This window comes from Rana temporaria, chromosome 1 (genome assembly GCF_905171775.1).
Source record: "Rana temporaria chromosome 1, aRanTem1.1, whole genome shotgun sequence".
Lineage (NCBI taxonomy): Eukaryota > Metazoa > Chordata > Amphibia > Anura > Ranidae > Rana > Rana temporaria.
In genome coordinates, this window is record NC_053489.1 from 256,389,947 (window position 1) to 256,406,602 (window position 16,656).

At 49.4% G+C, this 16,656-nt stretch overlaps 1 protein-coding gene across 1 annotated transcript in view; it reads right to left on the minus strand.

The window, feature by feature from the left end:
• The window catches only part of RNF212B (ring finger protein 212B), a 277,775-nt gene that overhangs the window by 188,333 nt on the left and 72,786 nt on the right, over window positions 1–16,656 (minus strand). The window contains exon 7 of the mRNA XM_040354528.1: window positions 13,031–13,085. Coding sequence (XP_040210462.1) covers window positions 13,031–13,085 — 55 coding nt within the window. The remainder of the gene's footprint in view (window positions 1–13,030; window positions 13,086–16,656) is intronic.

Sequence of the window (16,656 nt, forward strand, 5' to 3'; positions counted from 1 at the left end):
TAATGTTGGTGCGACAGCTGGGCGGAATCCTAAAGGGTGCGTGAAATCCTTTATGAATTCCTCCCATTATGATGCAAGTTACATAGTCCTGACCAAAGCGTTTACTGTTTTTATCAGTTGCTGGTTGTAATCCAACTATTTCAGTTGTACATTCCAGTACCATCCCACAGCATGACAATGTTAACCCCTTCCCGCCGAACATATGTACATACATATGCAGCCTTGGCTTTCGGGGGTTATACCGGGATGATGCCCGCAGCTGTAGGCATCATCCTCCATGCGTGCAATTATAAAGCGTGATATGTTTGGTATCACTCGGCATAATATCATTGTAGCGCCTGTGTACTTTCAGTCCAGGTGCTATCTTAAATTTAGAGGGGGATGAGAGAGTTACTTTACTCTCATCCACCTAAATTAATGTAAATTAGGCCTCTACTCTAGCTGGGCTGTACTGCCAGTTAATTCTGTGTTCCAGAGGTACCTTTCCACCTCTGGGCGACAGGTGGCAGCAGTGGAGTTCAGTCAGAAGCGCCTCTTGCCAGCAGCCAATCAGGAGGGGTTTTCCCTCGCGGGGCATGCTGGGGGAGGGTACTTCTTGAGCGGACGCCATTTTGTGGGTTAGTTTTCTTCTGGTTCCATGTGCGGCACCCACCTTAAGGGTGTGCGCACATCACGGGCCCCGGCGATATGGCCTACCAGGCCGGGGCGCACGTGCTACGAGGTGTCCTTGGTTCCGGGACCATGTTGGCCCGGAGCAACTGAAGCTATCGCGGGACCCCAGTGATCTACTGGGTTCCCCAAACTTTGAAGAAGATCCCAAGCGATCCCAAAAAGTTGCATTTAAAACACTGCTTCACAAATACCATGTGACATAAAATATTGCAACAATCGCCATTTTATTCTCTGCTTATATATATATATATATATATATATATATATATATATATATATATATATATATATATATAATGTTTGGGGGGTTCTAAGTAATTTTCTAGCAAAAAAATACAGATTTTTTAAATGTCAGAAAAAAAAAAAAAATCAGAAATAGGCTTAGGCATGAAAGGGTTAAGGAAGATAGGTAAGGTAGCTCCAACAGCAGCAACAATAACAAATTGAAGCTACACAGCAACAATCATGGCAAGTATTTGACATCATCAACTGGATAGCTTGTTTGACCTTCATCTCTTTCAAGCACTTGTAGCACCCTCTACTTTGAAGTGCAAAGGAGGGATTGGAGGTCATTTAGACCCCCGATCCCTCCATAAAGAGGACCTTTCACCACCTATTACTGTCACAAGGGATGTTTACATTCCTTGTGACAGCAATAAAAGTGATCACATTTTATTTATTTATTTTAAAACATTAGCTCTGGCTGGAGACAAGAATTCCTGTGGACGGAGTATCTCTCTCGAGGGAGAGGTGCTCTGGTGAAGATGTGTTTATACTGTTAGCGGCAGGGATCTGTAGTTGGCATTCTGTACAGATGTAAATATCTATCAGAAATGTATAACTATTTTTGTACTTAATTTACTTGTACAGTTTCCCATCCAAGTTGTTTCCCTTTTCCCATACCTCCCAACCGTCCCGGATTCTGCGGGACCCTCCCGCAATTCCAAGTGTGTCCCGGGGTCCCGCGGACTAGACTAGAGTCCTGGAAACCAGGGCCCCGGGCGCGACATTTAGGGGGCGACATTCCGTGCCTCCTCCTGTGCCCTGTGATTGGGCGTATGGGGGTCATGTGCAGCGTGGGGCTGGCCTGTCTGCGATCGTCTAGAAGTCCCGCCTCCGCACATGACCGCTATACGCCCAATCACAGTGTGACGGGAAATACAGACCATGGTGGCGGGAGACAATCACAGTGTGAGCCGCCGGAGCTGCGGTCTTCCCCTCCGCCTGTCTCTCTGCTCTGTGTCGGCGGCAGTGTGTCCCTCTGCTCTGTGTCCCTCGGTGGCAGTGTTCAGCGGAGCGGAGGGGCAGGGCGACTCGGCTTGGTAGAGATCATCTCTAAGAGATGGGAGCATGGAGGTGCAGTCTTACACCATGGAGCGGCCCGGGCTGCGGGTGGATGGTGCAGGCGGGGAGTCGGGACAGAGGTAAGGAGGACGGATTTGAACCGAGCTGTGGGGAGGGGGGTGTGAGTAGTGCAGGGAGTAGGACGCTTACTGTAGGAGTCAGGTGGGTCAGTGTAGGTGTCAGGGGTCAGTGTAGGTGTCGGGGGTCAGTGTAGGTGTCGGGGGTCAGTGTAGGTGTAGGGGTCAGTGTATGTGTCGGGGGTCAGTGTATGTGTCTGGTAGGTGTCGGGGGTCAGTGTATGTGTCTGGTAAGTGTCGGGGGTCAGTGTAGGTGTCAGGGGTCAGTGTAGGGGTCAGTGTATGTGTCAGGTGTCGGGGGTCAGTGTATGTGTCGGGGGTCAGTGTAGGTGTCGGGGGTCAGTGTAGGTATCAGGTGTCGGGGGTCAGTGTAGGTGTCGGGGGTCAGTGTAGGGGTCAGTGTATGTGTCGGGGTCAGTGTAGGTGTCGGGGGTCAGTGTAGGTGTAGGGGTCAGTGTAGGTATCAGGTGTCGGGGGTCAGTGTATGTGTCTGGTAAGTGTCGGGGTCAGTGTAGGTGTCGGGGGTCAGTGTAGGTGTCGGGGGTCAGTGTATGTGTCAGGTGTCGGGGGTCAGTGTAGGTGTCGGAGGTCAGTGTATGTGTCGGGGGTCAGTGTAGGTTTCGGGGGTCAGTGTAGGTGTCGGGGGTCAGTGTAGGTGTAGGGGTCAGTGTAGGTGTCGAGGGTCAGTGTAGGTGTCGAGGGTCAGTGTAGGTGTCGAGGGTCAGTGTAGGTGTCGGGGTCAGTGTAGGTGTCGGGGGTCAGTGTATGTGTCTGGTAGGTGTTGGGGGTCAGTGTATGTGTCGGGGGTCAGTGTATGTGTCGGGGGTCAGTGTATGTGTCTGGTAGGTGTCGGGGTCAATGTAGGTGTCGGGGGGTCAGTGTATGTGTAGGTGTCGGGGGGTCAGTGTATGTGTAGGTGTCGGGGTCTGTGACGGTATCGGTATGATATCCCCGTCAACGTTCCCTTCTTCCCATAACGAAAATCACCCCAATATTCCACGAGGAGGGATATCCCTGGAATCGCCCAGAAAGCCACACATGAGACCAGCTTACTGCTTGAACAACACAGACTTTAATGTTATAACACACAGCTTATATGTCATTTCCAAAACTGTTACAATGACAAATCTCCGCCCCCCTCACACTGGGGCTTCCATACAGATGAGTAGGTAGACACGACGGGGCCGATGCTGAAACACATTTTCTTTAGACAATGACATCAATGACGCTGAGCACTAGCTGTACTGAATACATCAACCAGACCGCTCGACCCCGCATATAGAGAGATAATTACCACAATGAAGCAATCAGAATAATTAACACAAGCCACTTAAACCCAGCTCTCCTTCACACAACACAATAGATCAATTAACCTTTAGAAATAGTGAGGGGACATTAGCACATCAATAACCTGGCTAGCAGGGAGCAGTAAACTGAGACATATAGGCAAATGTATCACAATGGCCCCCCTTTTGCTCCCTGCTCCGGCAAACCCGGTTGGACCTTCCCTGGTCCAGTAGGGTTGACGGGTTCAGAGCTATTAGTCAGAGGTTAACTCCGTTTGGCATGACTGACCTCCCTTGGCAACTGCTTCAGACTCAGGTATGTCACCGGGTCGTCAGATCACACGCCGGTCAGTCCCCAAGTCTTTGTGCGATCTGCAAAGTCACCAGAAGTCAGTGTGAAGACAGCGAATGGGTCTGTGCGCCGCCGTCTAGGTGTCCCGCTATGGGAGGGGGCAGGTTATGGCTCTGAAGTGACAATCCAAGGAGATTCATAAAAAGAAAAAGTTATATTTGTTGAAATGCTGTAGCACTGGTGCTCAGAGTCCGGGGGGGGGGGGGGGAATCAGAGCCCCATAAGGTCAGCCACCCCCTGCTCCCTCCGCAGCCGCCGGTTCTCCTCTTGGAGCTTCTCCAGCTCCATCTCCAGTTCATGCTGCTGTGACCTCAGGTGGTTGTTCTCCTCCTCCATGCGGCTTATGCACTCCTCCAGCTCTATGTACTCACGGATCAGCTCCTGCTTGCTCATGTCCTGCAGGCTCTCCACGTGGTCCTTCATCATCAGGAACTGGGTGGTGGTGTAAGGGGCCACCGGTGGGCCCTTGGCGAACATCTCGGCACGCATCTGGGACGCCCGCTGCGACTCCCTCTCCTCCAGTCGCTTCTTCTCCTCCCAGGTCAGCTTGTTATACGGCTTCCAGGACCTCTTCTTCTTGAAGGGTGGCCGGCGGTGCCTCTTTCTGCCCAGCTCCCTCCAGGGCCCCTCCGGCTCAGGGCTGTCGCCCATGACCAGCTGACAATGGTGTTCCCTGTTGTCCGTAATAACAGATTGTACCATGAGGGCTTCGTAAGGGGTGCCCAATGGTTCTTCCTGACCCAGCTCCTTTGGATCCCAAGCCGAGTCTACACAATGGGCTGCTGCTGGTGGGCGGTACCCAGGTTGAGACCAATTTGACCTGGTGTTGTCATTCATGGGGCAATTCTGCTTGAAGTGACCCAGCTGTTTGCACCGGAAGCAGCGTTGTTCGTTGCCCTCCTGGCGATGATAGCGAGGGCTAGATGTCACCGGTCTGTTAGGAGGTTGGTATCTAGCGGTTGGTGGGTGTGAGGGCACCGTTTGTGGTGGAGGTTGTTCCTGTGGTGTGACCTGGTTCGTCTTGCGAGTATCTGCATATTCATCCGCCAACTTCGCGGCCTCTGGTAGAGTCATGGGCCTGCGATCTCTCACCCAGTCTTTGACGTCCGTCTGGATGTGATTGTAAAATTGCTCCAGGAGCATTAGTTGCAAAATGTCCTCTGCGGTGGTGGCCTGGCTGCTGTTAGCCCAGTTAGAGGCCGACCGGGACAATTGGCATGCCCATTCCGCATAAGAGTCTTTCGTGGTTTTGCGTGAGTCCCTGAACTTCTGTCGGTGGGACTCTGGGGTTACTGCATAACGAGCCAGGAGCACTTCTTTAACCCGGGCGTAGCTATGGATATCCTGATCTGGCACGGTCCGGAAAGCATCAGAAGCTTTGCCTGACAGTTTGCCTGACAATATTGCAACCCACTCTCCTCTAGCTATTCGGTGCAGGTTACATTGTCGCTCAAAATCCGCCAGGAAGTTATCAATCTCACAGTCCTTTTCATCAAAAGCTTTAAAAGCGCTAAACGGAATCTTCCTTGCGTCTGCTGTGCTGTACTCACTGTTTGGAGAATGTGCGGCTGCTTGTTGGACTGCTGCCAGTTTCAACTGTAGTTTTGCGTCCCTTATTTGTTTATCCTTCTGTAGTTCTGCGTCCCTTATTTCTTTATCCTTCTGTAGCTCTGCGTCTCTTATTTCTTTAGCCTCCTTCGCTAACAGGTCCATCACTTTCAGTACCACATCTGGCGTTGGGTTCGGGCCGAACCACGCTAGCTTCTCTCTAATTAGCTTGTTGGCTGGCGATTCCTCCTCCTGAATCACTGGTGTCTCCATCTCTTGTACTGCTGGCGTTGCTGCAATCCCGTCCTCCTGGTCTATCTCCATTGATTCTGCTATGATGACCCGCTTGGTTTTGTTGCTAGCAATCCTTCCACGAACTTCCAGTAGTTCTTCCAGTGTCTGCTTGGAATCCGGGTGTGAAGGGGAATAGAAGGGAAAAATCCCACTGCTACCAACCAATTGTGACGGTATCGGTATGATATCCCCGTCAACGTTCCCTTCTTCCCATAACGAAAATCACCCCAATATTCCACGAGGAGGGATATCCCTGGAATCGCCCAGAAAGCCACACATGAGACCAGCTTACTGCTTGAACAACACAGACTTTAATGTTATAACACACAGCTTATATGTCATTTCCAAAACTGTTACAATGACAAATCTCCGCCCCCCTCACACTGGGGCTTCCATACAGATGAGTAGGTAGACACGACGGGGCCGATGCTGAAACACATTTTCTTTAGACAATGACATCAATGACGCTGAGCACTAGCTGTACTGAATACATCAACCAGACCGCTCGACCCCGCATATAGAGAGATAATTACCACAATGAAGCAATCAGAATAATTAACACAAGCCACTTAAACCCAGCTCTCCTTCACACAACACAATAGATCAATTAACCTTTAGAAATAGTGAGGGGACATTAGCACATCAATAACCTGGCTAGCAGGGAGCAGTAAACTGAGACATATAGGCAAATGTATCACAGGGTCAATGTAGGTGTCAGGGGGTCAGTGTATGTGTAGGTGTCGGGGGGTCAGTGTATGTGTCGGGGGGTCAGTGTATGTGTAGGTGTCGGGGGGTCAGTGTAGGTGTCGGGGGTCAGTGTAGGTGTCAGGTCAGTGTAATGTGAGTAGTGCAGAAAGTAGGAGTCAGGTGGATCAGTGTGTGTGTGTCAGGGGGTCAGATAGATCACATGTGTTTCAAAAATGGAAAGAGTGCAGCGCTATGTGGTTAAAACCATGTGTGAAATAAATGTTATACCTTGAAATGTAAACAAATGATATGTGAAAAATGTATTAAAAGGAAAACGAATGAGTCCAAAAAGAACATAACATAGTCTGTGAAGAGTTAATTTCAATAGCACACTACAAAGACCACACTGCACACTGACCTCTCCCCCTCCCCACCTCCCCCTCTCTCTCTCCCTCACCCTCTCTCTCTCCCCCTTTCATTTTATCTTATGGGATGCCCTTGCTTCTGGGACCAGGAGCCATTGACCATTTTCCCAGCTACTGGACCAGCTGGATTTTGGTGGGAGGTGAATGTAGCACCCTCTACTTAAGTAGGTGTTAGAGGTGAGATTTTTGGTGAGTTCAGGTAAATTTAGGCAGGCTTTGCTGGAAGCTAGGCCTGCTTGTTTTGATTTGTGTGTGCTGGGAGTGGCCTAGAGAAGGCTGATGACTCACAGATAGTATCACTTCTCGGTTACCTCCCTCTGGCTTTTAGAGGATTCTAGAAGAGAGCAGGGGTGGACTGGGACAAAAATTTGGCCCTGAAATCATCCAGACCGGCCCACTTAATTTTTGCAAACACACACACAAACATAGTAAACTATACGCAATTGTCGGCGGTAAAAATAGCGGCGTTTTACCGCCAACGCTATGGGCGGCTCAGTGTGAAAGGGGTCTAATACATCAGTTACTATGACCAGTGGCAGTGCATTTACTCCCGTCCCCCCACCATGCTGCATATTAAAAAAAATCACAGACACATACACTGACCCCCCCTCCTGACACAAACACTGACCCCCCCCCCCTCCTGACACAAACACTGCCCCCCCCCCCTCCTGACACATATACTGACCCCCCCCTCCTTACACATACACTGACCCCCCTCCTTACACATACACTGACCCCCCCCCTCCTTACACATATACTGACCCCCGCCTCCTTACACATATACTGACCCCCGCCTCCTTACACATATACTGACCCCCGCCTCCTTACACATATACTGACCCCCCTCCCTCCTTACACATATACTGACCCCCCTCCCTCCTTACACATATACTGACCCCCCTCCCTCCTTACACATATACTGACCCCCCTCCCTCCTTACACATATACTGACCCCCCCTCCTTACACATATACTGACCCCCCTCCTTACACATATACTGACCCCCCTCCTTACACATATACTGACCCCCCCCCCTCCTTACACATATACTGACCCCCCCTCCTGATACATACACTGACACCCACTTCCTTTCACAGTCCCCTCCTTTCTGGTATCCTTTACAGCCATCTTCTTTCTTTGCATAAACACAGCTACCTTTATGTCAGTGCCCCCTCCCTTACCTTACACAGCAGGGAGAAGACAGAGGATGCGAGTTGCGACGCGTCCAAGCAGAAGGCGGGAGCTGTTCAACTTTCCATGTAACAGACAGACGATTGGTTGCTAGGACTGCCCCTAGCAACAAATCACAGGCTTTTTAACTTGAAAAGTTGGACAGCTCCGCCTTCTGCTCGGACAGTCTGCTTATTGTATGGATGAAAGTGGCTGTGGGGGGGAGGAGGACAGGATGTTCAACAGGTCACCCTGCACATGCACTCCACCCACCATGCACCCCCTCCAGCAGCGGTACTCTGCAGCCTGCACTGGAACCGTGCACGTGCAGTAGTGGCAACGGGTGCGGCCACCACCTTCCTCCCCAGCCAGCAGTCAGATTCTGCAGCCGCACGACCCGATACCGATGTGCGGGCCCCCTTCGTCCAGTACATAGCAAACACTGCCTGTATACATTCTAACTGTCAGAGTGTATACAGGCAGTGTTTGCAAATGTACTGGACGAAGGGGCCCCGCACATTGGTATCGGGGCTTGCGGCTGCAGTGAGAGTGGAGCTGTCAAATCTAAGCAATGATGTCGGGGATGGGGGTTCCCCCGCATATTGGCCCCGCCCATCCCCGACATCAGTGCTTCGTTTTCAGTGCTCCACTCTCACTGCGGCCGCACGCCCCCGCTTGCCCACCAATCACTGGATGTTTACACTCAGGGCGAGACTCCGGGCTTTTTGGGGACCCACTCGGGGCTCTAGCCATCCCCTCTAGAAAACCCCTGAGTGACAACTGGCCCACTGAGCCATCGGCCCACCCGGAAACTCCCGGTAGTCCCGATGGCCAGTCCAACCCTGGAAGAGAGGAGGGGAAGAGCGTGGAGCTGCCTGGTGTGTTCTAAGGAGCCCTGACCAATTTCAATCCCAAATCAATTGGATTGGCAGGCCTCCCTAAATTCCTAGAGTCAGTCCCAGCTGGGGGAAGTTGTCAGGTGGAAGAACTGACCTTGGGCCTGGGACTTGGGTGCAGGACAGATCCCTCCAAGAATGCATGAAGGATCTGAACAGGAGGCACAGAGAGGAGTCAGAGAGGACAGTGGGAGTTAGTACTGCATAATGAGGGATTGCTGGGAGCAGTAGTCCACCATAGGTCAGCTAGCACCAAAGACTTCCTATTTGTTTGCTACATTAAAGGGACCTACGGTTCCTGCCTGCAAATGGCAATTTCTAGGGCCTGATTGAGTCAGTGCTGGGCCTAACTATGTAATAGCTGTGCCTGGAAGTGAAGTGTTGTGCAGGAGAGAGAGAAACAATCTACAAGCAAGTGTTGTGCTGGCAGGGACTGGAGCTGTAAAGTGTATATAGTGTCCCAACTGATTGAAAATACAAATCAACCAATTGTTCGTTCTACTGGACATCCCATATATTTCTATCCCTATCCAAGTTCAAATCCTTCAATAAAAATACAAAACAATCACATGGACTGTTCATCACCTCAAAAGTGACTGGGAAGTGAATGCCAGGTTGGGCAGGGTGACAGGCGGGCCACGTTGTTCAGCAGCCCTTACAGGGGTACTGTTGACACACTTTTTCTCTGAGTAAAATTATTTTTTTCATCTGAATCTTCACTAGTCCTTAGTCACACTGTTTTTATTAGGTGGAAGCAGTGCTATGTACAGCAGTAATTTTGCTTCCAATATAAGTTAATATAGTTGAGGAGGCATAAAAATTGTGTGAACTCTCCCTAGATTTGTAATTTGATAAACTGTTGCTAATTTTAAGATTGGGATTGTTCAAACTGCATTTGATGTGCTAAAGGCCGATATGAACTTGAAGACTTTTGGAGGCACTAATTATCGTAAAGGAAGGTTACACAATTTGTTGAATAATCTACCAGGAACACAGCGACTCAATTGGCTGCGGTCAGCCAAAAGAAAATTTCCCTGAAAAACACTCAACAGGCATGAAAAACACTCAACAGGCATGACGCAGGGAAGAACTATCTTCTTTTGAATCTGATATCACTGAGGGTTCCACATCTAGTATACACTTTGAACTATGGCTGCATTGGAAATAGCAGAACTGAGGCAAATTTGTTGCTGTGCCACCAATGCAGTCCACAGGTACTGCTACCCAAATCAGGACTGATAATTAGTGTTTTATATATCAAGAATTCTGGATAGAAAAGCAATAGTATAAAAACGAAAGGCACAATGAGACACTCCATGTTATCATTTTCAGAATGTTGTCAGCAATAGTAGTCCCTGTATTTCTTTCATCAAAGATAAACTTTCAGTTTAATGAGCTAAATACATTCCCAGTGCATCAAAACAAACCTCGTTAAATGTATTTTTTTCCTTTTTAAATTAGTTATACCTTACAGTTACATTTTTAGAGAAGACTTTCCCCTGCAAGCAACTGCATAGAAACAGTGGTCTCTCTACAGAGGTTGAGCTGCAATCAGCAAAGTACATGCTGTCTGCTGATTTAGGATCTTTGAAACTGATTCAGCTGGGGGCATGTTGGACCTCTGCAGAGAAACCACTGCTTCCACACAGAGAGCTAAGCCTCATACACATGGTTCAATTGTTGGCAGTCTGTTGTCAGACTGTTGTCCTAAAATCTTACCGTTAGTACGTTGCTTTTGACAATTGTTGTCCAATTTCAGTCAACAAATGTTGGACGACAGGCTAGTAAATTTTCAGTGGACAACGGCTCCACGTCTGATTTTTGTATGGTCAGTACATAAATCTGTCACACAAAAGTTGAAAGTACAAACATGCTCAGAATCAATGCTCGCCAAACACGAAATTAGCAGAAGGGGCCCAAAGGGTGGCGGTTAAGAGCTGAAATTCCTCGTAGTACTTAACTACGCTTGTGTTTGTGGCACGACAATTGTGTACCGTTAGTATACAAGACAAGATCCTGGCACACGCCCTTTTGGCAAAAATCAGTCGCTCGTTAGGCCAACAATCGTACCATGTGTACGAAGCTTAAAGGGCCTTCTCTTTAGCATCTAGGCAGGCTTTTCTACCCAAGCTGTGACTGCTTTCTAAAGAAAACAAACCTTAAAGTTGAACTATAGGCAAAACATTTTTCATTTTGGATAGCGCAAAGGAGGGTTATAACCCCTATCAGATTTTATTTTGCCATCTGTGCCCGATTGCAAAGATTTCCCTTAACTTCCTGTCCCATAGGCTAACAGGAAGTGAGGGGAAATCCCTGCAAATTAAGGGAATTCCTTGGGGACCCCCATGTTACAAAAATTTGTGTCCCCATTGGAAGATTTCCTCTTTATTACTTTTCTGGGGACAACCCCAGAATTTACTTTCAATTTAAATGATAGTGGTAAACAAGACAAATGGAGAGGGTGAATATCCCTAACAGGAGCAATCTTTGCAAATCTGCATTGTTCATTAAAATAATACCAGTTATGGGGTGACAAATATTTTTCAGTTGTGCTCTTGCGTTGTCACCCTATCACAAGTGTTCCTTAAGGCTCATACACATGGTCAGACATCCAACAAAATTTCCCTTGGATTTTTGTCCTAATTGATTCGTCCGGCCACACCCATAGCATACACAGTCAGACTTTTCTGCAAACTTTTCTCAAACTTTCCTAACATCACGTGTTTTTTCTGCTCTTTACCGCCACCCTTTGGTTAACTTCTGCTATTGTTGGTTGATTTAAACATTAGTTCTGAGCATGCGTATTTGCACTTTGTCCAAAAGTTGGTTGGCTTGCTGTACACACGGTCAGACAAGGCACCACCGGACTTTTGTTGCCGAAAAGTTGGTCCGTTTGCAGACCCAACTTTTTGCCGGATAAAACCCGAAAAAGTTGGTCCGATGGAGCGTACACACGGTCGGACAAATTCGAAAAGTTGCAGATTTTGAAGTTGGTTGGCCAAAAGTCCAACCGTGTGTATGGGGCTTAATATAGACTTTAAGCAGCTGTGCCAACACACATTGCATTGGCATGTTCCATCAGTGAACCAGGCCAAAGCAATTGTGTACAGCTGACACTTGGGGAAGTACATGTAGAAAGGAAGTAGGCTGGAGGTGAGCAACAGTACTGAGATGCAAATAAAGAATAAAAAGGAAAAATAATATTAAAACAATAAAATAGTATTGGATGAAATAAATGGCAATTGTTTATGATGCACAGTGCTATCTCAACTGAAAGTGGAGGTTCATCCTAAAACAATTATCTAACATTACATCCAGCATACTAACAACATGTACAGTATGATGGTATTGCGCCTGTGTAACCATAGGTTACACAGCGCAATTGCTTACTTGCTCCGGCGTAGCGAATGCTCCTGATTCAGGAACATCGCTACGCCGACTGCAGCCTAAAATCTGCGTGGCATAAGGCTCTTATGCCACGCAGATTTTAGGCTGCAATCTTGCGTTGGCCGCTAGGGGGCGCTCCCATTGTGATCTGTGTATAGTATGCAAATTGCATACTAACACCGATTCACAACATTGCGCGAGCCCTGCGTACGCAAATTACGTTGTTTGCGTACGTCGGGTTTTGCGTAAGGTTACACATCCTAATAGCAGGCGCAGCCAATGCTATAGGATACCCACGTTCCCGCGTCGCGATATTTAAATTCTACGTCGTTTGCGTAAATGAATCGTGAATGGCGCTGGACGCCATTCACGTTCACTTTGAAGCAAATGACGTCCTTGCGACGTCATTTGCCGCAATGCACGTCGGGAAAGTTTCCCGACGGAGCATGCGCTCTACGCTCGGCGCGGGAGCGCGCCTAATTTAAATGATTCCCGCCCCCGGCGGGATCATTTACATTGCGCGCGCTTACGCCGGGCAATTTTGCCGGCGCGCCCTCGCAATTTACGGAGCTACTGCTCCGTGAATCGAGGGCAGCGCAAAATATTTGCGGGGGCGCAGGGCAAAATCGTTGCCCTGTGCCTCCGCAAATAAAGCGCAAATGTACCTGAATCTGGGCCAATGTATGCAGAACAAGTTCACGGCCAACACCCTTTGGACCAAAATACACGGAAAAGTCGGATGGAAGTCTGATCATGTGTGTACGAGGCTTTAGACTGGGATGCCATTAAAGTTCATGTGCGTGTAAAGGGAGGCGTCCCAATACTTTTGGTAATATAGTGTATGTAAAACCACAAGCATGTGCCTGACTTTTGTATTCTATTCACATACTTACACTGCTTTCTGAATGGGATCGAACATATGCAACTGACTCCAGAGATGATGATCGACTGAATAAATAGAAAATAGGTGGACAGATGTAATCCTGCATTTAAAAAATATATTTACATGATGCATGTATAATAGTCTGATGTCGCGTACACACGATCATTTTTCGGGTTGTAAAAAACAAAGTTTTTTCTAGAGCCTGAAAAAATAGGATTTTTTGTACTCACCGTAAAATCCTTTTCTTTGTCGTCCATCGACGGACACAGTCTCTTCAGTTCTTGACAAGTGGGTTATGTCCCCTGTTTACAGGAGAGGACTAGGCAGAAACATGTTAGATTATTAAATACATGTTACATTAACAGAGTTGAACAGCCCCGCCCAGGGGGCGGTCCCTCCAGACATAACCCTCCTCACTGCAGCATGTAGCCTCAGTTGGTAACAAGCAGTACAAACCTAAAAAGGAGGGGTGGGAGCTGTGTCCGTCCATGGACTCAGAGAAAAGGATTTTACAGTGAGTACAAAAAATCCTATTTTCTCTTATCGTCCATGGACAGACACAGCTCCTTAAGATTGAGAAGTGGGACGTCCCCAAGCAGTGTCAAAATGAGGGGTGGGAAATATATCAGTAAAACCAATTTTAACTTCACCCCAAAACAAGCAGAGCTCCTCAAAAACGGAGGTGCAACTTTAAACAGCCGCCTGCAAAAATCTAGCGGACGAAGAAAGCATCAGAAGATGCACTTACAGCAACCATGTCAATTCTGGAAAGAGTGTGAACGGATGACCAAGTCGCCGCCTCGCACACCTGAGACCGACGCATGCTGTCGGACCGGAAAAGGGGGGACCGCCCCTTAAGAGCATAGGCCTGTATGACAGCCTACCTGATCCACCGAGAAATGGTGGGCAACGAGATTGCCAGGCCCTTTTGTGGACCAGACACCGACACAAAAGAGAGTCAGATCTCCGAAACGGAGCCTTAGCCGGCTGGTACACCCGCAAAGAACGTACAACGCCTAAAGTATGAAAGACAACCTCCGTAGGATGCGCCAGCTGAGGACAGAAGGATGGAAGAAACAATGTCCTTATTCCGGCGACAGGTCGAAACCACCTTCGGAAGAAGGGCAGGTCGCGGACGCACCACCACCTAAGCCTATGAAGGATCAAGCATGGCGGCTTGCAAGACAAGAGCGCCAACTCAGAAACCCCTCTTACAGAGGTAAAGGCCACTTAAAGGGGCCACTTCTGAGAAAGTGTCAAGAGAAAATCTCTCTGTTTCCAAAAGGAAGGTTCCTGAAGAACCGAGAGCGCCAGAGTCAAAACTCATGGGGGAAGAGATGGGCCAAGAGGGGAAAGTATAGGACAAGCCCCCTCCACAAAAAGGTACCCACCAGGGAACGGCCGCAAAAAGGCCACTGAAAGAGCACAGCTAAGGCTGAAATCTGCCCCCAAACGGTGCTCAAAACTAATTTTGATCCACTCCAAGCTGTAAAAACACCAGGCCCATGGACACCGAGTACGTCCATGGACGTCACTCCATCTCTTCGCACCAAGAAATGTAGGTCAGCCAGATGCGACGGTAGGTCTTCCGGAAAAAGACTACCGTGCCCTCAGCATTGTTGAGATGACCGAGTCGGAAAGACCCCGGTCCCTTAAAGTCTGGCTTCCAATAGCCCTGTTGAGCAAGTCAGTGACTGTACAACAGGAGAAAGTATGGAACCTCGAGACAGAAGGACCTTCTGCCCTGGCAACCGCCAGGGTACCTCGACTACCAGGCGCCCGATATCAGCGCACCAAGGACGACAGGGCCAATCTGGATCTATTAAAATTGTCGGGATTCCTCAGCCTCCACTCTGTGGAGCAGCCGGGGAAGCCACTACAATGGAGGAAAGGCATAAAGTCGCCGAGACAGACCCCACAGGGCCACCAGCGCGACTTGCGCGTCTGTACCAGATCACTAGATCTGGCCACGAACCTTGATACCACTGTGGCTGAGACGAGTGGCTAGGAGATCCATGCCCTGCGAGGCTTACCTCCTGCAAGAGAGTTGACTCCATGTGCCAAGACCAGTTGTCCTGGTCCAACATCAGGCGACTCCAGTAGCCCGCCTGCCGGTATACCTGATGGTAGCCCGAAGTCACCGGCGTGGCGTTGTCAGGTTGAATCTAGATCAGACGACCTTGCAACCCCCTCGACCACGAGGAGAGGCATAGCCTGACCGCCCACAGTACTAGGACAAGTAACGGTAGACAGGGTCTACGGCACCTGGTATTTCCAGGCGGATTCCCACCCAGGTACTAACCAGGCCCGAGCCTGGGTAGTTACCGAGATCCGACGAGAACGGGCACATATAGGGTGGTGTGGCCGTAGGTCCACTCAAGTCCATCGACTCTGGGCCGACCGGACCCCCCAGGCGCCCCCACAACCCTAGAGGTTGGCGTCCGTTGTAATCACTGTCCACAGAAAGGAAGAAACCACTTCCCGGACCGAAGAGTCAGGGATCTCAGCCACCAATTCAGAGAGACACTGACTAGGTGGCGCACCTGAATCTGATGATTCAGAGACAAGAGATTCGTACCACTCGGGCAGCATTTCCCTCTGGAAAAAAACACGAGCGTGGAACTGGGCATACGATACCGCCTCGGAGGAGGCTACCCACAGACCTAGAATTTGCATGCAAACGGAGAGAGACCGATTGCGTGATGCCAATAACTTCACCGCCGACTGAAGAGTCTGCAAGTTCTCCGGGGGAAAAAAGACCTTCGCCACGAGGAGTCCGGAAGCCGTAGGCACTCCAAACTGAGTCGGAACCAGGACCGACTCCAAATGTTTAACAACCACCCGAATTCACAGAGGGTCCGAAAAGCTACAGACACAACCTCTGAGTCAGAAAGTTGTCTAAGTAGCCACGATGGCAAAGCCTCGCTGTCCCAACAAGGTCAGGATAAGTGCAAAACTCCTTGGTGAAATCCATTGGTGCTGGCGCCAGATCAAAAGGGAGGACCACAACTGACAGTGGGCATCCCCATCGCTAGGCACAGAAAACCTCTGTGACCTGCACAAAGTGGGACATGCATGTATGTGTCCTTAATGTCCAAGGACGCCAGAATGTCCCCCGGATGGAGCGCAGCTACCACCGAACGAATGGATTCTGAGCGGAACTACCCATCATTCACAAAGGCCTTTTAGACCCTTGAAGCCCAAAATCGGGCGGACCATGCCCATCCTTGGGACCGAGAACAGGTTTGGATAGAATCCCTCAAACCTCTAGTCCTGCAGGAAAGATAAAATCACCCCGCAGCTTAGCAAGTCCCACACTGCCCCAAGGCAGACCGACGAGCCGGGAGAGGGAGACACGAGGATCGGAAGGGACCCTATCTAGTACTCCGAAGATACCACCTCGCGGACCCACTGGTCGGAGAGCAGGGAGGATCAATGAGCTGTTAACAGCAAAGGCGACCCCCCACCTCATAGATGGGCAGGGGAAGCTCAGGGCCACCATCAGGAATTATGGGGCCCCTTAGCTTCAGGCATGGGGGGAGGCCTGAAATTGAGAAGGGGGGGGGGGCTGCCGCATATTGAAAAGCGGGGGGGCCCTTTTTTAAAAGGGGGGGTTATTTTTTTTTATAAAAATAA